The sequence below is a fragment of the Taeniopygia guttata genome, chromosome 7 (assembly GCF_048771995.1).
Source record: "Taeniopygia guttata chromosome 7, bTaeGut7.mat, whole genome shotgun sequence".
Lineage (NCBI taxonomy): Eukaryota > Metazoa > Chordata > Aves > Passeriformes > Estrildidae > Taeniopygia > Taeniopygia guttata.
This window is the reverse complement of record NC_133032.1, coordinates 11,627,378-11,647,729: the sequence shown is the minus strand read 5'-3', so window position 1 is coordinate 11,647,729 and position 20,352 is coordinate 11,627,378. Positions and strand designations below refer to the sequence as shown.

Below are 20,352 nucleotides of genomic sequence, written 5' to 3'. Positions count from 1 at the left end.
CACCACTGATTTCCCTGGGGCCAGCAGAGATTGCCCTGAGCCACCTGGTGCAGCCAGGCAGGGGCTGAACCAGGCTAAATCCCAGAGCAGCGGGAGGGGTGGTCACCTGCCAGCATCCCCCCATCTCTGAAGGCACCACATAAGCCCCACACAGCTCTCCCCCCACCCTGCCCCATCCAAACTCCCACCTCTTCCCTTTCTGCTCCCCTCCAGCTGCTGACCCCCGGCACTGCTGTGGGCTCCGCTCTCTCTGACAACATGAATTTGAGTCCAGTGTGTCAGAACTGAAGGAAACAACACGCAAGCAAACAGCCTGAGTGAGCCCTGGATGCCCCCTCCTCCCCAGGGCCAGGGGTGCACCCCCTCCTGGGGGCCAGTCGGCCGCTCGGGATGATGGTGTAACCCGACAGCACACAGGGAGTCCTAGTGAAGTGGGGTGATCACAGCTCAGTGGGAAAGGGCTCCTTAATAGCTGAGCCCTTTTAGCAGAGATTAGGGAGCTGCATGGCTTTGATCTTTGATTGCCAATTTGCATCTTGAAGGCGCTGGGACCTCATCCAGCCTCAGCGCAACCCTTTGTGGTTATCTCGTGGCTAATGGATTTGTTCTTAATGCCGGAGCGTGCAGGCTAAAGGCTGATTAAGCCCTCTCCGCGGCGCTAAATCAATGGAACAAACATGATAGGGGTTGGCTTTCCCCAGCCTGGGTGCTCCCGGGCAGAGGGGCTGATCAAAAGAGCCCCCCACACCCTGGCACTGACAGGGGCTCCCTCCTTGGGGCTGCCAGGAAGGGAAGGGGTGTGGTACCGGCAGCAGGGACAACCCCGCAGCCCATATCCTTCTGTCCCTGATATCCCCATTATCTCTCCGTGTAGGTGATGGGCTGGGTGTCTCAGCGCTCTCAAGGATCTGCGTGTTTGAGCCACATTGTCCATGTGCTGGTCCTTGGCACCTGCAGGAACTCCTCAGTTGTCTCTTCAGCTCCTCCCAGCTCCCAGGGCTTGCTGTGGGAGCAGGGACGTGTCCTTGGAGAAATGGAGTAAGGCAACCCGCCCCTGCATCTGGGGACCTCCTTCTCCCCTCTTCATACCCCTTTGCCTCCCACACAAAGGGGAGCAGCACTGGCAGCTCCCACCTCCTCTCTTCATTCCATTTCCCCTTGCCCCTGCTTGGATCCAGTGCCTCATTCCCAGGACTGTATGCTGCTCCCAGTATTCCACACATCACATGCTGTGAGCAGGTATATCTGTACACACTTTTGGTAATGCCTGAGGTTTCCATTTCATGGCCAGCTTCAGAAAAATACAATTCCCATTGTGTCTGCAGGCAGCATGAACAGAGGGGTCAAAATGCACCCTGCTCACTCGTGCCACAGGAACAGCTGGTCCTTCATCCTAATCGCTGCCTGGGCTGTGGGCCTGGGTTTGGGAGCTGAGCACAAGACAGGCATGACTAAAGTTTTGGGGACTAGGAGCTGTGGGGAATAGGAGCGGAGATGTGGGTTGTGTGGCTGCAAGCTGGGAGGAGACTGAGAGCATTTAGCAACTTTTGCTTTTTGCAGGGCTTGTGGCATTGGCCTGGCTGCTGCCAGGTCAAAGCTACCTGCAGGTGACAGGAGCCCTGATCAGGGATGGTACTCCAGAGCCCTGCTCCTATGATGGAGGATGATACATAACCTGCAACACAGCTAAGCTCAGAACAGCACCCTGCTGGGAGCCAGACCGTGGGGAAAAGGTGTTAGAAGTGACCCCATGGGCTCCAGACTGTTCCCATGCCAGGCTCAATCCCAGTGAGCAGCTGCCTCAGAGGCAGCTGAGCTGCTGCACAGCATGGAGCTGGTGGGATCACACACTGAGATTCCCATTGGCAAACCTCACTATTGAAACATCTCCTCTTTGCCAATATTTGCCAAGCACAGGAGATAAAGTGGCTACAAGTCATTAGTGCCGTCACTTCAGTCCACTAGGGCTGGCAGTGGAGGGGCAGCCGGGCAGTCAGGCAGCTCCCAGGTGTGGGAGGTCCTGCCAGCTCAGCCCCCCAAGCTCCCTGCAGCAGTGCAAGGGGAGTCAGGATCCCTCCATGCTGGAGCACAGCACCTCTGGAGCCTGGGATGGATGCTGCTGCCTTAGTGGTCCATAAGAGGATGAGGCAGGACACGATGCTGAGATACAGCTCCTGGAGAAGCCCAGAGCATTATCAGCACAGGGAGCTAATTAAGGTCATGTCAGGCGATAAGGAAACAGGATGTCAGAGCAGCAGCAGCAGCACAGAGGGGTCAGAGCCTGAAAAACTCCCTCTGAAAAGCAGCTCCACTGAGATGTGATCAGCCAGGTGCTTGGGGACAGAGCAGCTGTCATGGCCACACAGGCAGGGCTCCGTGTACGGCACTGCACATGCTGTACCACATCCAGTACAGGATAGAATGGGACGGGGTGAAATGGGATGGGGATGAGGATGGGGTGCAGTGGGGTGGGGTGGAATGGGATAGGGATGGGGATGGGAATGGGGATGGGGATGGGGATGGGCAGGAGGCCTGGTGATACACCATTTCCTGGGCCAGGAGAGCCTGCTGAACAGTCCTGGTTATTTCCTCCTGTCCTCATGAAGAAACAATGCACCTTGATGTGACCAGTGTCATGCCAGCGGGGCAGGAATTACTGTGAACCCCTGCCCATAATTAGCACATGTAATTGCAGACACTCTCTAATTAGCAGGACCTCAGAGCTGGGTATGGCAGACTGCTTGACAGCGTTTGCATTGCTCCTGCCTCAGACTGTTCACCCTCCTGCTCAGTGATGACTTCACCCCTGGGCCAGGCAGTGCCATGGGGCTGAGAGAGCCAGGCTGACCTGGTGTGGCACACCACAGTCACAGCAGGGTGGTGGGAGCAGGCTGTGGACAGGGGGACAGGCATAGGGGACACACTGCCAGTGCAAATCCTTCTTTCCTGAACAAATTACAGCATGACCTGTTGCCCTGCCTTGCTGGGCAAGAGCTGAGCTGATGGGACATAATTAATACTTGCATCAATCTCAGCTGGATTTGCATAGTGCCCTCAGTCCCGTGCTGCTTGGAAAGCAGGCTGCTCCCAGCCTTTCCCAGGGGCAGCAGCACCAGATGCTGGGCTGGCCCTGCCTCCTCTGCTGGACTCACAGCCCCAGCATGGCCCCTGACTTGCCCCCACATGCACCCTAGCCCTCCTTGCCCCACTGCAGTGGGGACACCTGCAGGCCCCTTCCCTGCCCTGCTCCAACCACTGGAGCATTGAAGACAGATGGAGATGCTTCTCTCTGCTGTAGTCTCTCCCTCACTCCTTGTGCTGTGAAGAAATTGTGAAGACGGCAGCTTGGGAGTGAAGGACACAGCAAGATTTGGAGGGCAAAGGGATAAGGCTGAGCTGCAAACACCCCCAGACAGCTGGGAGGCACGGCAGTGCCCACCTCTGCATGCCCAGATGGAGTTTAAGGTCCATGAGAGAAAGGCAGCATCCAGAGATGGTGCCTCTTTCCTGGAACACACAGTTCCCTCCTGCCCCAGTCCTGCTCCCATGGCTCGGGTGAATTCCCCCATCCCACTAGGAAAGGGGACTGCGAGGAAGAAGAGCCAGGGGAGAAAAGAACCTGGGGTGGGTGCAGGAACACCAGGATGCAGGCAGGGAGCACAGCCCTCACCTTGCTGCCCTGTGGGTGCACGTGCAGGTGGCAGAGGGACGGGGCAGTGCAGGGTGTCATTGAGCCCAGAGATGACAGGCTGGTGACATATCCTCATGCAGCCAAGCGCAGGGCCTCTCCATGCTGTGACACCACTGACAGCTGCTCCCAGCCCCACCACACCGCAGGGACCGCCACACTCCAGGCACAGCCGGATATCGACAGATACAGGGGGAGACAAGGGCACATCTCCAGCCCCTGGCCCTGCTCCCAAGCTCTCTGGAGCCACTGCCACTGATGTGTTTCACCCCTGCCTGACCAGAGGACCCACAGCCTCTGCATCACCTGTAGTACCTGCGGCACTTGCTATCCAGCCCACCCTGGACACGGGGGACGTGGCCACTGATTGTGACTGTGACCAGAGTGGGGGGGCCGCCACCTGATTGCAGCTGCCCAGATGAGTGCATCCAGCTCAATCAGAGCTGCACAGCCCTCCTGCGTGCCGGGCACCGGGAATTAAACTGCTAATGAGCTGCTGGCTGGAGGGCCGGCACTTAGTGATTAATCAGAGGCTCTACTCTGACAAGGCTGTGCCTCCTCTCCCTTCCCGCCCTGCACATCCAAGAGCAGGCAGCCAGCAGTGACCAGTGTGTCCCCCAGCCTCTGCTCCCTGCCTGCCCAGCCATTGTGGGCAGGGGAAAGCCTGACTCAGCTCACCAACACAAAGAGGTGTCCCCAACCCCCGTGCCACTGGGACACAGTTCTTCCACAGGTTCTTCCCACAGGTTCTTCCAGCCACTGACTTTCCTGTCTCTTAGCTCCTCCTGCACTCATCTTCCCCAAGCTGCCATCAGGTGAGAACATTTTGTTCTGCTGGAAGAAAACCCGTTGAGCCCAGCTGAGCTCAGCTGATGCTCATCATGTGCAGAGCGTGCTCGGGCTTCTGTCTGAGAGCCCAGAGATGGGCCAAGTGATCTGGAGGGCATCTGCAGAGGGGCATCATGAGGGTGGCAGGGGAGGAGCAGCCATGCAGCCAGTGATATCTCCTGGGAGGACAGAGCAGGCACATGCAGGAGCCCTGAGTCCCAGTGCATCAGGGTGTAGGTCCAGTCCCCTTGACCCAAGCCCAGAAGCACAGTGCCACTTACCACCCTCACCTCCTGCCTTCTGCTGGCACAGTGGTGGGTGATGAGGCTGGCAGAGCCCTGCCTGTGCCTGGCACAGCACACTGGGGCATGGGGGAAGGCTTTGCAATACGAGCAGGGGACAGCCATCCTCAGAACAGTGCAGGGAGCTGCAGGGAAGCTACTTGACCTTGAGCCTGACTGCTCCCTGCTTGGACCCTTCATGGTCATGGCAGAGTCAGGACAGGGCAGGACATGGCAGAGGTGTCAGCACCCTCCTGTCCTCGCACCCTCCCTTGGCTGCATGTCAGGGCAGTGCCTGGGAGAAAAGGCCAGCAACGGGCAAGGAGCAGGTTAGAGAGGCATGTTTTCCCCTACTGCACAATTAATCATGAGAAGTTTTTCCTCCTTTCGTGCATGAAACAGAATTTGGCAGGGCGCTCTGACCACAGAGACTGGCTGCATGCTCTCCAGTAAAAAGCCAGCCACATCTGGCTAAGAAACAACCTCAGAGCATCCCTGTTTGTGCAGGTGGAGAGAGACAATGCTGGGCCAGGCAGAAAAATCCAGTGGGGTTTGGTTCACCGCCAGTCATGTAGTGAACATCTTCAGCTCCTGGTGTTTGTCCCCCCCTCCTCATCCCCCAGCACACACATGGCCATGCTGGGTTGTTGGTGACTTCATCCCTGCCTGCAGGCCCTGTTATTCCAGTCATGGACATAAAAATTCCTAGGCAGGGACATCCACCCTGTGGCAGCATCCCCTGTGTGAGCTCTCATCCCACCCTGTCTGCCTCCCCCTGCCCACTCCATCCACCAGCCTGACTGGAGCCTCAGCCAATCTATTCCCAGAGGGAAAGCAAGCTGAAGCCTCCCCACCAGCGTTCCAGTTATTTGTTATTGGAAAAAGGGGGAAATACGTTTTTCGACAATTATTGTTTTTTCCACCTGACTGGCTGCAAACTTGTTAATTTTTTTCTTTAATGTGTGAACAGTGTCGACGGCAGCTGCATGTCAAATGACTCTACGCCCTATCTGCGGGTCCCTGGCTGGCTTTCAGCACTCGCACCGCAAACATTGCCTTCTATAAATAAAGGCCTATATCTCATCAATGGCAGAACAGCAGAGCTTTATATAGTCGTCTTACATAAAACCGTCTCTCTTTATGGGCTTCAAACCATTTGCGTCACTTAGTGCAGCTCCGTAAACCTCCTTCTCCAGACACTCCCCCGCGGAGGGAGACCCGGCACGGCTGCCCCATGCCCCACTGAGGAGCTGGGATCCCTCTTCTGCCTGGGGCTGTCCCCCAGTGCCTTCACAGGGCCAGGTGGCAGCTGCATCCTTGTTCCCCTGCCCCACAGCCTTGGCATGCGCCTCCCTCCAGCCCGCCCAGCTTTGGCACCAAGTGCCAGGATGGCAGCCGGCACTGCCAGGCACTCCAGAGCTTGGGGATGGTTGGCCAAGGGCCAGCATCACTCACCCTGCCCTTGTGACCCTGTCCCTGACACCTGCCCTGGGGCAGCACAGTCATGGATGCTGGGAGGTGCTGCTCTGTCCTGTGGCACTTGGGAATCAAGGACTTAAGGGCACAGGGTGACTGGGGACACGGTGCCACGCTGGGGGGACAGACCAGCTCACAGCAGCTCTAACTCTGACAAGCCGAGAACACAAGTCTGGCCAGTGGCTTTCAACCTCACTGCCCAGTGAGCATCTGTAGTGGAGGATCTTGGAGGCTGCCCCAATGGCCACAGGTCCCAGCCCCAGGCTCCTGCAGTCCCCAGGGCCCCTGGCTCCATATGGCAGAGCCTTCCCTCCGGCTCGCCGCAGGCACTCGCCTGCACGCAGTGATGGATCGTGGTGGGGTGGCAAGGGGGGCAGGGGTGCAGAGACTTACTGGGGCTGCAGCAATGCCAGCTTGCAGGAGGCAGCCCACACCTCTTCTGGGACTCCAGGAGCTGGGGGGGGTACGGGGGGGAGTGACAGAGCTGCAGAGACCGTGGTGACAAGCCTTCATTTACCTCCATGACATCCCAGCTGCCTACCCCAGGTGGCTGGAGCCAGAAGGAGAGAGGGATCTAACAGCATCACGGCACTGGAACCTGTGGTGCACTCTGACCCATGGCTGTCCCCAGTGCTGTCTGTGGGACCCCTGCCACAGCTGCCATTGGCATAAAGGACGGGGCTACAGCAATGCCCTCCAGCAGTGGGGCCATGTGGCATCCAACCATGCTGCTGGCACAGGCCACTTGCACCCAGGCCAGCCCTGCCCCATGTCCTGCAGCACCCCAAGAACCCCCCTGCCCCATCTGCCACCCTGTACCCTGTCAGCCCCACTGCCCTGTGTTCCCAATGCCCCATGGTCTCACAGCCCTGTGGCCCCAGGCACCAGCAAGCACCAGCCCCTGGAGCCAATCCCCTCTGCATACTTGTCCCCATTCCTCTCACAGCCACCCGAGGTGCCCAGCCCCCTCTGCAGCCAGCAGTGCTGGAGGGGCACTGCCCCACAGTCACCCCACGGGTACCCTGGCCTCAGGGGGCAGCAGTGTCCCCCCCCACTCAGCCTGGCACGTGGGCCCAGCCTCATGGCACGTCCCACATCCCTGGGGAGACACACCAGGCGCGGGCATCCTGGCCGCTGGCTCCCCCCGTATCGGAGACAGGCTTATTAAGTGTGTGATATTAAATTACCCAGATAAGAGCATAAGAGCTTTTAAAGTCAATTCATTAAATATAATTATGAAGAGAGCTTTTTTATGCTCACGGTGATCCGATCTCAATCAGGGAGACGGTGGGAAAGCCGTCGGCTCCTCCAGCATCTCTGCTCCCCCGCTGCGTCGCCTCCGCACCCCCCTGCTCCCCCGCCTCGCCCCCCTCCTGCAGGGAGCTGGCACCCACGACCATGGCTCTTGATGCCCATCCAACTGCCCTGGCACCCTATCTGCAGTGTTGCTGCTGGTGTCAGTGCCACCCCACTTGGATGGAGGTGGCATGGGGGTCTGCTCAGCAAAGGGGTGGGGAAGGGGAGGCAATGGGTGTGAGATGGTTGGAGCAGTGGCATTAGAGTGGAGGGCAGCAGGGTATGGAGATGCTCAAGCACAAGAGGCAGGGGTCTGGGAGCTCAGTACAGGTTCTTCCCAGCCATGGATCCCCTTGTCCCCATGATCCACCCCCTCGCTGTCCCCTGCAGACCAGCCTCCTCAGAGACCTAATGATGCATCCCCACTCCCCAGGCAGGAGGAGTGCATGCTTGCCTCCCATGCCACATTCATCAATGGCACTTTGTAACCAATTAATACCTGCCAACCAGGTGGCACCCCTTGTGTGCAGCCCAGATGGCTGCATGCCAGGCCTTTGCACCACGCACCTCTCTTGCTCCATGCACCCCCAGCCAGAGCCCAGGGTGCAGCTGAACATGGGGCTGTTCCCAGATCTATTGGGGGAATCCATGAGGAAGCAGTGGTCCCAAAGACACCTCATGACTCCCACACCAATAACATCTCCCCAGCCATCTCAAAGAGAGACTGCCAAGACTCCTGCTTGTTCCCTTGTCACCCTGCCCCATTGCCATGAGGGACTTTGCACTGACATCCCTAGGTGCAGCCAACCCCTTGTTCTCCCACCACAGTGTCCCAAAATCCCATTATCCCCAAATCCACACACTTGCTGCCAGAGCCCGAGCACCTGGGACAAGGAGTAGCAGCATGGCTGGCAGGGAGCAAGGTGGGCTCCAGACTGGGGTCCCCGCAGAAGGCTTCGGTGGGGGCTGGTGGGAGCAGCTACCCGCTGCTGGGAGCTGCTGGACTGACATTTATTTTTAGACGTGAATTGTATAAATTAGCATTTCTCAGCGGATTAAGCAGCAGGAATTGTGTAAAATTAAATGGCAACGAATTGCATTAAAGTCCCCCGTTTTCTGGCACAAACAGCGCCTCGAGGCGTGCCCAGGCGGCTCATGTGTAACAGCGCCGGAGATGGCGCTGCCGCTGCTCTGGACAGGAGCGTGGCCAACCCGCCACATGCCTGCACTGCCCGGGACATGGGCCTGGAAATGCTCAAGCACAGTGGCCAGACTGCAAGGATGGAGGGTTCCAGATGGGCTGTGAGCCCCTGGGTAGCTGGCTCAGGTGCTGGGCTGGGACTACAGGATGTGGATGCAGTGAGTGGAGTGCTGTGACCCAGATGGGCACAGATGGGCTCAGCTGAGCAGCTCACAGGCATGGGATCAGTGAGGGATGCTTCAGCCTCTCCTGGGCACTGACACCACCATCCCCAGCCCAGACAGTCCCTGCCATGCATGGCAGGACACCCATCACAGTCACAGCCATGTCACCCTCCAAAGGAGATGATGCTGTGCTGGGACCCGTATGGCACTGCCTGGCCCAAGAGCCACTCTGTGCCCCAGCCAGGCCAGGTTCTGCAGTGACTGGAGCCCACTGAGCAGCTGGGGCGGGGGGGGGGCCCAGCCCTGCACAGGAGTACAGGGAAAATGGAGTGGTTGAATGCCAGGGGCTGAGCAGGCACCAGGCAGGGCAGGGCAGGTGAAAAACAATCAGTCCATCTCTTTTAACCAGTAAAAATAGGCTGAAAATGTGACATTTATTAAGTACGATTCTGGTGGAAAGGTCAGAGAGTTCCCATGTCAGGAACAGTGGGAGAGCCTTGCTGGGAGGAGGTGACAGCCTGCTGTCCCTGCCCCCCCCCTTGAACCAGGATCCCTTGTGTGCATGTGGAATGCAGCTGAGGACATTGCCCATCTCAGCACAGGGCTTTCCCCTCTGGGGTCTGCATGGGGTGCTGAGGAGATCCCTCACACAGCCCAAATCCCGGGCAGGCAGGAGGCATAACACAGAGAGCCGGGGCCGGTGCCAGCTCCGAGAGGCACTGCCAGCTCTCAGCAACCTCCCTGCTCCCCCCCAGCTTCCAGCCCCGGCACAACTGGCTTCGGCAGCCACACATCACAAACAAAAGGCTTTTGACAACGAATGAGGTTTTGAGAAAAGCACTGGGCTCCTTCCCGGCTCCTGCTGCAGCCACTGCCGGCGAACAGGCGGGATGCTGCTGCCAGCTGAGGGGGGGCCCTCCATGCGCTTCTTCCCACAGCCCCCAAACTCCTGCACACCCCATCTGTCTGCACCCCCATCTCCAGAGCACTGTCGGGATGTCGGGAAGGCTCCCTCTTCCCTCAGTGCCACCTGACATAGGCAGAACTGGCTCGGGTAGTGGCTGTACCGGGGTGCCAGGCAGGGAGGTGAGGTTGAGTGCGAGCCCCAGCCCTGCGGGGACACTTCCCTGCTGAACGGCAGGTAAGGAGCACCGTGGATTTCCTGCGGCGGCACCCTCAGCTCCGCAGGGCACTGGCCCAGCCGGGGGTGCTCCGTGCCCGGCACCCCAGCGAGGCACCCACCGGACAGCGTGCGGCGGGCACTGGGCAGTGCCCCCGAGCACTGCGGAGACTGGCGGCTGTGGGGCACGGTGCAGCTCTGCCAAGGCTCCAGCACGGCCCTCTGGCAGCCGGCACAGGGGGCACATTTGTCAGCGGGGCTGCAGGGAGCCTCGCTGCGGCTCAGGGTTGTCCCTGCCGCTGGGGAGATTTACAGCCCAGCCGGGCTTTATTACATGGAAGATGCTTACGCCGGGGATTTTTTTTTTCCCCGATAGTTTCTTAATTTGCTGTCCCATAAAGAATGTGGATTTGTGACGTTGAATAGGGGAAGATCATTTACCACTCACGGCTCTTACTTAAAGGATCCGCACGAGTTATTTATTGTATGAGCACGGGCTGCAAGCAGCAGCGCGAGGGGACATGCTCCAGCCCTGGCGCTGCTCCTGCTCCTGGACAGGCAGTCAGTGACAGCCCCACAGCTTGGCCACTCTCGTACTGAAAAACTTCCAGCCTCTGGACAAAGTCCACATCATGCCCAGAGGGAAGGAGAGACTCCAGCACTTCTGCAGTTATGGCTGCAGGGAAAGATCCTTCCCTTCTCCAGTATTGCTGGGGGACAGCCTCTGCTACAGATGCTGCTCGCTGTGGGCTGGGTCTCCTGGGACCCCAAGCCATTTGCCCTTCTGGGATCTGCTGCACTCTGGGAGCCCTCCATCACTGCCAGGACATGCTGTGACTCACACACTCGCCCACAGCAGAGCAGGTACAAAAGCTTTCTGAACATGACAGCTCACATGGGGACCCAGAAATGGGACCAACAAAGCTTGGAGATCCCCATCACATGAGCAGCCTGGGTGCCCCTTCACTGGGGCCACAGCTACAAGGCACAGGAGTGCCCAAGCCTACACAGCACAGCTGGGACTCACCCCGCCTGCCAAGAAGCCTGCGTTGTGTTTCAGTCATTCCCAGGAGGCACAAGGGACCAATTTGGCTTAAGGAACGGGAGTATAAGGCTCCAGCTGCAAATGGTGTGATGCCTTGACAGGTCCCACTGCTGCCTGGCCAGGCTTTGGGATATGCTATGTGGCAGAGAGGTGTATCACGTCTTCACCCATCCCTCCCCACACCCATCTCTGCAGCCTCTCCTGCCCCAGGTTCACCCCTTTGCTCCAGGCAAGTGAGAGGTGACAGGTACACCCCTTTCTGCTGACAGCCCTGATGCCTCAAAGGCCAGAAATGTTGAACTGTGGAGGGGGTGGAGGCTTTAGGAACCCTATATTCCCCTTCTTTGGCCATAAGCCCACGGGTCAGCTGGCACTAGCTATTCTCACACCTGAAACCTGCTCCAGTGCAGGGTGCCGGCACACCAGAGCCTGGCTGCCTGGGCATCCCCAGGGCATACTCATAAGCAGATGAGGTAGGCAGGCCAGCTGGTCCTGCACAGCCACATGCTGAGAAACTGGGTCCCAGTGACTGTCCTGGTGGTCACCCTTCACTGCTACACAGCACAGCGCATGCCACACACTCTGTCCGTGCAGTGGGAAGCTCGTACCTCCCCATCCACCTGAGCTCTGCCCTGCCAACAGCACAGCACGGCTCAGCACACACCAAATCCCATTGCTACGCTGTGCCACTGCCCAGCAAGCTGGGCTCGCTGCCTCCCCCACAAACCAAAGCTGTGCAGGATCCTCCAGGAGGATCCCAGGGCCGGAGTCAGCATGGCCAAGCCACGTGCAGGACTGTCCAGCACCAGAGCTTCCTGTTCCAAACCCTGCTGAACCACACTGCTCCCCGGCAAACTCAAGCAGCTGGCGTAGAGCAGGCACAGAGCCCAGCAAATCCCCAGGAGGAGTGGGGCTGCCCTGCCGCTGTGCCCTGCTCTCCCACTCCACTGCAGTGCCCCATGCCACCACCAACCCCCTGCACAGGGCACCCCCCCCCCCCCCCCACACACACACACACAAAGTCTCTTTCCCAGGGACAGCATCACTCTGCACATTGAGCAGGCATTGTACCGATGGGCACGGAGTGAAACGGAACATGCTGCATCAGCCATTTCCAGCCCCACAGAGCCTCCTCTCTTCCCCAGTATCCTGCACAGCCCATGGCATCGTGCCCCACTCCCCGGCACGGAGCAGGGTCCGGCTGGCAGCACAGCTCCTGAGAACACCGGAGCCAGCTGAGCAGTAGCCCCTGGCAGCCGTAGGAGAGAGGCGGCTCATTTCCAGAGTCATTAAGGTCTGAAAAGGGTCCCATCAGGTATTCCGCCCGTTCAGCACATTTATTTTCCCAAACCACAGCGGGGATTTATGATTCCAGGCTCAATATTGGTGAGAGCTGCACACTGGCAGCGGTCAGCCAGGGGCTCTCTGCCTGGGCAGACTGGGCGCTGCTTGGAAGAGGCCCTGCTGCCAGTCCCGGGCAGTGGGTGGGCAGCCCCGGGCCCCCCGCTCGCCCGGCTGTAGCCGTGTCTCCAGAGCGGAGCGGCTCGGCATTTGTGCATTTGTGCTCGGCATGTGCACACGTGCGTGTGCAATGGCTGCAGTCTCCACATTTACACACATCCCAGGGCTAATCCCGTAAACGCAGAAAGGCTCCCCTATGTGTGAAGGGGTCTCTGCCTGCCCCGCTGTTCCAGCCCCTCTTGCTGAGTAAAGCACCCTGTGTCAGGCACTTTGATCTGGGGCAAGAGCAGGCTGGAGCAGGACTCTGTCACAGCTTTCCCCCTGGCCGCTGCACACCCACCCTGGGGACTGCTGAACCCTGCTGCTCACCCACCGCGGCTCCTGAGCGTGAGCTCCTCAGTCCCAGACCTGCCGACAACCCAGTCCTGTGGCGCAGAGCCCTGCTGAGAGCTCCCACGGAGGATCCTCTCCCTCTCTCCATGTGAAACTTGGAGGGAAACTCAAACAGAGAGAGATGCAAACTTCAGCAGCCGGAGTGAGCCAGGGAGCCCTGCTCCGGTGCGGCGCGGACGGGTGGGTGCCCCCCGTGCCGGTAGGGGCCCCTGGGGAAGCCGAGCCAGGTGTGCACTCACCACAGTGAAATCTCGGGATGAGCAGTTCTCGCCGCTGAAGTTGCAGCTCTTGAGCATGTCGTCGAGTTGGTGGCCGGTGCGGTTGACAATGTCAGCCATGTCGGGGTCAGGGTAGAGCAAGTCCGTGGCCTTGTGACCATCCCGGTCCTTGGGGGGCAGCCCGGTCATGTTGGCCAAGTGAAAGATGTCGGCGTCGGTGAGTGCCGAGTGGCGGTAGCGGTTGATGTTGCAGATGGTGATGGCCGGGAACACCATCTCACGGATGGCCTCTTCATCTAGGGCCATGACGTGGGGGTGCTCCAGGTAGAGCAGCGCTGACTTGGCCGCCTGGTAGAGGAAGAAGGCGAGGGAGACCAGGAAGGCAAATGCCCAGAGGGTCTGGCGCACGCCCAGCCGTCCCGAGCGGCAGATGTGTCCCAAGCCGTGCAGCGTGCTGGTGCTGGCGAAGGTGGCCAGATCCCGGGAGCGGGGCCGGGCAGGCTCCTCGATCAGGCTCTCCTTGTCCCCTTCTTCTTTCTCCTTCTGCTTCTCATCCTCTTCAGCAAATTTGATTTTACACACGATCTCAATCGGCATCTGCCCCGTGCAGCTGGTGCGCCCAGCCAGCGAGCTGCCCCCTGGCACAGGCACCGGCCGAGAGCCCGGCCAGGCGCTGGGAGGGGGTTCGGGTCCCCCCCAAGCCCCAGCACGGCACCGGGAGGGCCGAGCCGTCTCGGGAGGGAAGCGCAGCCCCTCTCAGCAGCTCCGAGCCGCCGCTTCCCTCTTGTCTCACTAGTCGATCGTCTCCTTGTGCCTTCGCTTATCAGCACAAATACAGCTGTCAAAAACCCCTCTCTCTCCTCTCCCTCGCTCTGTCTCTCTGCCTCTCTCCTTCGCTCCTCTCTGGTTAAGACCCCAGCAGATACAGGCAGCATTTAGGCATCATGTGCTAATAAAATCCAGGGAATACTTAATAATTCAAGACATGTCAACATTATTTCATCGTCAAATAAAGAGCAAGCGTCAGAGAAAAGAGGCAGTGTGAAGGGCCCGGCGCCTCCGGGGCAGGGAGCCACGCTGCGCCCGCTCCCCAGCTCCGGCCCCGAAGTGCCGCCGGAGCCACTTGTTTGAATGGCTCGGGAGCTGCCGGAGCCGAGCCGTGCCGAGCGGAACCGAGCCGTGCCGTGCGATGCCGAGTCGTCCGTGCCGCGCCGCGCCGTGCGATGCCGAGCCGTGCCGAGCCGTGCCGTGGCGGGCGGGGCACGAAGCCTGTCCCCCGCCGTCGCCGCTGCCGCCGCGCTCTCCGCCTGGCCCCGCCGTGCCCCGCCGGCCCGTGCGCCCCGGGGCAGAGCGCGGCGCGGCTCGGCGGGGGCGGGCAGCCTGCGGGCAGCTCGCCCGGCGGCCCCCTCCTGCTCGCCCGCCTGCGGACTCCTCCTGCCTCGGCGGCTCCCTGGCCGTTAACCGCCTCCCTGCCGCGGCCCGCCGCGACCCGCGGTGGCCGGCGCCGAGTCACGGCCGTCCCGGCCCCGGCCCCGGCTGTCCCGGCGGGATCCGGCCGGAGAGACGCCGCCGGAGCGGGGCTGAGCACGGGGCGCCAGGGGTGCACTTTCCCGTGCCTCCCCCCGCCCCCGCCGTGCTCCCCGGTGCCCCGGGGCCAGGAGGGCGGCAGTTTCGCCTCCCGCGCCCCGTGTCCGCCGCCCCCCTTTCCACTGCGCTCGCTGTGCATCCGGGATGGGCTCCTCCGGCTTCATTTCTGCCCCCCTTCCCTCCCTCCCTCGCTGCTCCCCATTGTTCCACGGCAGCGCACAAGAAGTGGGGGGCACCACAGGCAGTGAGCAACTCTGCTAGAAAGGCTGAGCCGGGGTAGCCCTCACCCTGTCCTGCCCTGCCGGGGTCTGCTCCCTCCAGGGCACGCTATCGTCGACCCTCGCACAGTCCCAAACAGCGCCCAGCCCCTGTGGCAGCGTTGCCCTGCAGGCAGCATGACAAACAGGGTGTCCTCCTGCCCCGTCCTGCCCGCGCAGTGGGGCTCTGCTAGCGTGGCTCAGTCATGAGGTGATGGGTTCAACCTTGAGGCACCAACCACATGGCACCCGGGTCTGTCTCTTCCCAGCACACAACACCTCTGCCAGCAAGTTTTGATCTCTCCCAGTCTCCTGCCTTAGTTTTACTAGCTGGTGATGGAGGGTTTGCTGAACCAACCCACTCGCTCACAAGTCAAGCAACCCTCTGTGACACTGCCTTGTGGCACAGTGGTGGGGGAAATGCCAGCTCCCTGTCCCCAGAACAAGCCGTCACTGGGTACCCCCCCTAGCAGACATGGCTCTGCTGAGAAGGTGCGTGCCTGGCAGGGAATCCAGGGTCTCCGGAGGACAAGTGATGAGACAGCCGCCCATGAGCGCGACAAGAGGCCTCGCCTCTCCTCGGGGACTGCGCCGCAGGTCAGCCTGACCTTCACTGTGCTGCCAATGCCAACGGCAAAGCTTTCCCCAGTCGTCCGGCAAGCGCACATGCATCTTCAATCTTCCCATCGATCCGTGCATGGCACACATGTTTCTGCTTCTGTGTGGGTCAATACAGCATGATAGGCTGCCTCCGGCAAGCAGCACGCACAGCCCCAGCCGCCTGTTTCTCCCTGCCCAAGGGATGCAGCGTGCACATGCCAGCCCTGCACCTCCAGCTCCAAAGGACATGGTAGGAGTAGGCTTGGCAGGTGACCCAAGCGCTGCTGCCACCACCAGACCCCAGATGCTTCCACAGGGACCCTTGACCCTCTGGGGGATGCTTGGCCCAGCAAGGACCACGGGCAGAAAGGGCCTGATCCTGTGGCAAGGAGATTCCATGGAGCCAGGCAATGGCCAGCCCTGTGTCTTTGGTCTGCAGAGCTGGATGTGTAGTCCCTGCCTGCACCTCTCAGATTCTGTGCTGGCAAGGGACATGTGGGCATGGAGAGTCTGCCAGGCAGGTCACCCCATAAGCACAGATCCTGAGGTACAGGGCAAACTGAGCTGTGTGAGTGTGGGACCAGGTAGAGGCCAGTGTCCTGTGTGCTGGACAGTCATGACACAGGATCAGGACTGTCCCTTGGCTCCCTACAGGACCCTGTCCCCCATACCAAGGGGATCACATGCCCCTGCTTTCTCTGTCCCCCATACCAAGGGGATCACACACCGCTGCTTTCTCTGGGCATCTTCAGCTCCATTATCAATTGCCACCTGGACTGGGGGCATGTTTCAGCACCATCCCCACAGCATGATCCCCTCCTGTGTGGCCAAAGAGGTAAGTCCTCTCCCATCTCCTTTCTTGGCTCTCCTCTCCTGCTGTACTCTGCTCCTGCCTGCCCACCCAGAAAAGGCAAATGGGTGCTGGGGACTCATCCCCTTGCAGGATTACCCAAAGCTAGAGCACAGCCAGGATGGGTTGGGATCAAGCTGTGCCCAAGTGAGTGGCACCCACAGCACAAGCCCCATTCCCAGCTGCAGCTGCAGGCTTTTCACAACTCATGGAGATGGGAGGACTATGGCTTCACAGACAGGGAGCTCTGGAAGAGAGAGCATACTGGGAGAGACAGGGGGATGGAGGTGCAGGGAGTGGGGAAGCAGCATGGCTTGGGAGGCCGGGCAGTAGGGTTTAGGGACTGCTTTCTACTCAGACCAGACAAGGCAAAGAACAAAGCATTAGCTAGGAATGGCTGGTGCTGCCCCTTTGCTGATGTCTGCAGGTCCCCAAGGCTCCACACCAGAGCCTCTCGCCTATGACTGAGTGCCTGCACAGGAGGGCATGAGGCCACACGGGGGGACTCTGTGGTGTGTAGTGGGGCTCATCTGCCCCTTCACCTGGCCACATGCAGCTACAGAGTCTGTTTGGCCCATGATGGTCCCTCATCCAATCCTTGGATATGACGCTAACAGTCAGGAGAAGCACAATGCCCCGGGCCCCTGTGCTGACTTCATTAGCCACCGTGCAAGAAAGCCAACAGGGTGGGAGAGCCAGCCAAGAGCTTGCCAGCAGATTGGGAAGTGGAGTCTCTCCTGCTTACCCCTGTGCCCCCCAGCCAGGGGAATGCTGATCGTCAGGGACTTGGCACAGGGCCCATGTACTACACTCAGATGATGGGGGGAGGCTGCGGGTGCCAGGGAAGACAGGACTGGAATTCGAAATGATGTTGACAAATCGGAGAAATGGCCTGAAAACAATCAGATACAATTCAAAAGGACAAGAGCTGGGCTGGGGTGGGAAGCAAATCTGCCCAGAAAGCAGAGGGCGAGCGGCTGGAGGGCAGGGTTGCCAAGTGGGCAGGAGGGCAGGACAGAGCCTGCCTCAGCAGTGGGCAGCAACATCAGCTTGTCTGAGTTTAACCAGACCCCAGGACAATCCCAGGTGGATAAACAAGTCATGCAGAGGGGTGGGACCCTCAGGCAGGACATGTTCTGCAGATGCAGTTATCCGTGTTTCCAGATGCCCAGCAACCAGGCAGATGCTTGGAAAAGCAGCTGGGAGTTAGGAGAAAATAGGAGAAACCTCATTCATTTGGGATATGGGATCTATCAGTTTGATATGGGATCTCTGGCAGCCCTGCAACTGCACTGAACTCAGTGAAAAGGACAATGTTGCTCAGGGCTGTGTGAGAAGGAGAATCATTGTGAGGCATCTGAAGCATTTGCTGGCGGCAAGGCCTTACTGGGAGCCCTGTGTCATGTCTGGGACACACATCAAGAAAAATCCAAACTAACTACAAAGAGTTTAGAAGACAGCAGTAGCAGAAAGCAGTGATGGAGACTGGCTGGAGACACTGGAGGTGTGGGTGAGAGCAGAGGAGATAAAGAGGCTGCATCCATGGACTAAATAACAGCACAGAAGGAGGGGAATTTCTACAACATCAGGGCTCTGACACACCCACAGAACACAGCAGGAGATAGGTGAAGCTTACACATGGGAGAAGCTGGCCCCACAGTCTGGAGGGATATTTGGTGAACCTAACCCTGCTGTGGTGCCCTCCAGCACCCTCATGGTGATTCATCCCCTCCAAGACACAGGCACTGGCTGATTCTATTCTTAGTCCAGTACAGACGAGAGTTTGGATTTCTCTTTCTTGCCACCCATCCAATGGATTGACTCTTCCATACCAAGACCCAAACTCCCAGCACTCCAGCACTGGTGCTGTGCCACTGCAGTGAGCTCACCCTTCCAGCAGCCTGCAGGCTGCAGCTCCTCAGGAGGGATGCAGGGGATCAGCTCAGGGCACCAAGAGTGACATGGCAGGGTGGGGGACATGGGTGCCCAGACAGTGCCAGACCTGGGTGTCAGCAGGCAGATGTCCAATGGGACACCCCCATCAGGGAGCTCCCACCTGATACTCTGCCGGCCAAATTGGCCAGGATATGGATGCAGCTTGCTCAGTGCTTCTACTGCCAGCCCAAGCCCATGAGCTGGCTGCTACATCTTCCTCGCCAGCTCCTCACACTCTAAAGTTGGCTCTGGCCACAGCCCCATGCCCAGGGGGAAGTGGATCTGGGGCAATCATTACTTTTGATCTAATTGAAGGGAACGTGACTGCAGAGCCCAGCTGGCCGCAGCACTCAGCTCTGCCTCATGCAAGTTGCATCCTCTGAGACCCTTGCAAACACGTTGGCTTAACAAGAACAGCCTCCTTCCATGGCCTCCCCGGCATGCTGCCAGTGCCTGCCCAGCAGGTCAGGCTCCGCAGCAAGGACGGCAAGTGCCTTGGCTGTGGGGAGATGTGGGATGACAAGATGTCCACTCCAATTACAGGAGAGCAGGGATGGCGACAGTGTGATGAGCATGCCAGGCATCAGTGCCTGCTGTGGAGATGGCTGTGGGGGGGCCACAGGAGCAGTAATGCCACCTGCATCCCACTTGCTGAAACCTCTGCAGCACCCTCCTGCACCCACTGGGAGAGGTGGGGCTGGCAATGGTGGCAGGGAGCTCTATGCACCAGTGTGGGAGTGGAGCCATTGATTTGAGCACTGTTCCCAGCTGCATTGTGCTGGGATGGGGAAGATGGCAGCTCCAGTGCTGCAGACCAGCCTCTAGGGTGTTTCTGGTCCCCATTTTGGCCTACTGTGACAGATGAAAAGTCTGCCAGGGTCAGCAGATGCATGGGAGACGCAGCACCCCATTAACGCACTGACCCTATTTACGTAAACTACCCCCATTAAACACAATACCTTATTAAATGCTTTACCCCAATTAAGTGCAATACCTTAATTAATGCAACACCCCAATTAAAGACAACACTCCCATTCAATTTATTCCTTCATTAAGCACAAAACCTCAATTACAAAGTCTCTTTTGTAAGCTGTGTGCATGAGCTCGCACAAGGTGCCCTGGACACCTTTTGCTGCTGCCAAGAAAGCAACGCTGAGTTTATGTGGCTTTTGAGGTCCTGCTTCCAGGAATTTAAGGAGTGGGTTTCAGCAGGACCTGGGTGTAGGAGTATCTGTTTGATGGCTGAGAGGACAATGCCTGCCTCAGAGCTGGATGAGATCCCATGGACACTCAATGGGATGATGGGTCCCATCCCTGCCTGATCATGGGAGAAAAGGGTTTGTGTTGAGTCCAGGATGATTTCATGGCATTTAACCCTGGTGAGCAGGGAGATCTCACTCGTCACCCTCCTGAATTCCTCTTCCCAGAAATGCTGACCCAGCCAGCTCTTGCCCCTGTGCCTGGGAAGAGGCAGCAGGCAGTGGACACTGTGGAGCTCCCACCCATGTGCAGCAGAAGCACCCATGTGCTTCTGGTCTCCAGCTGAGACACCCCACATGCCATGGACCTGCACTGCCCTGGCTCTGCCAGGCTGAAAGCCAGTACCCCCTGCCCATGTTTTTCTTTCACCCTGTCAGTACAAACCATCCCCAAACTGAGCCAGCCACTCGATAGCACTGCCGAAGCATTCTCACAGAGAAAAAACAAATCTAAAAGCCTCCCAAATCCATGCAGAGGAGCAAAACAGAGTGTCCTCCCCAGGAGGATGTCCAGATGTCAGCACAGAGGGTGTTCAGCTTCCCCAAGAGGATGCTCAAGCCAGCACCCAGCTCCTGACTCCGGATCTGGCAATGCTCGCTGGCCCGTGACCAGCAGGAGGTCAGGCTCGGCTGACGTTGCCCTCCAATCCTGCGTGGGAGGAGTGGAGGAAATGGCCTCACCGCCCTCAGAGC

General features: G+C 59.1%; 1 protein-coding gene across 2 annotated transcripts in view; it reads right to left on the bottom strand.

Annotated features, from left to right (window-relative positions):
* Positions 1-14,675, bottom strand: part of ASIC4 (acid sensing ion channel subunit family member 4) — a 32,289-nt gene extending 17,614 nt beyond the window's left edge. Inside the window, exon 1 of one of the 2 annotated variants that reach the window (XM_072932124.1) lies at positions 13,193-14,675. In XM_072932124.1, the coding sequence (XP_072788225.1) occupies positions 13,193-13,768 (576 nt within the window). In that variant the 5' untranslated portion in view covers positions 13,769-14,675. The remainder of the gene's footprint in view (positions 1-13,192) is intronic. The other variant, XM_030277366.4, reaches the window with a different exon arrangement.
* Positions 14,676-20,352: the final 5,677 nt, after the last annotated feature.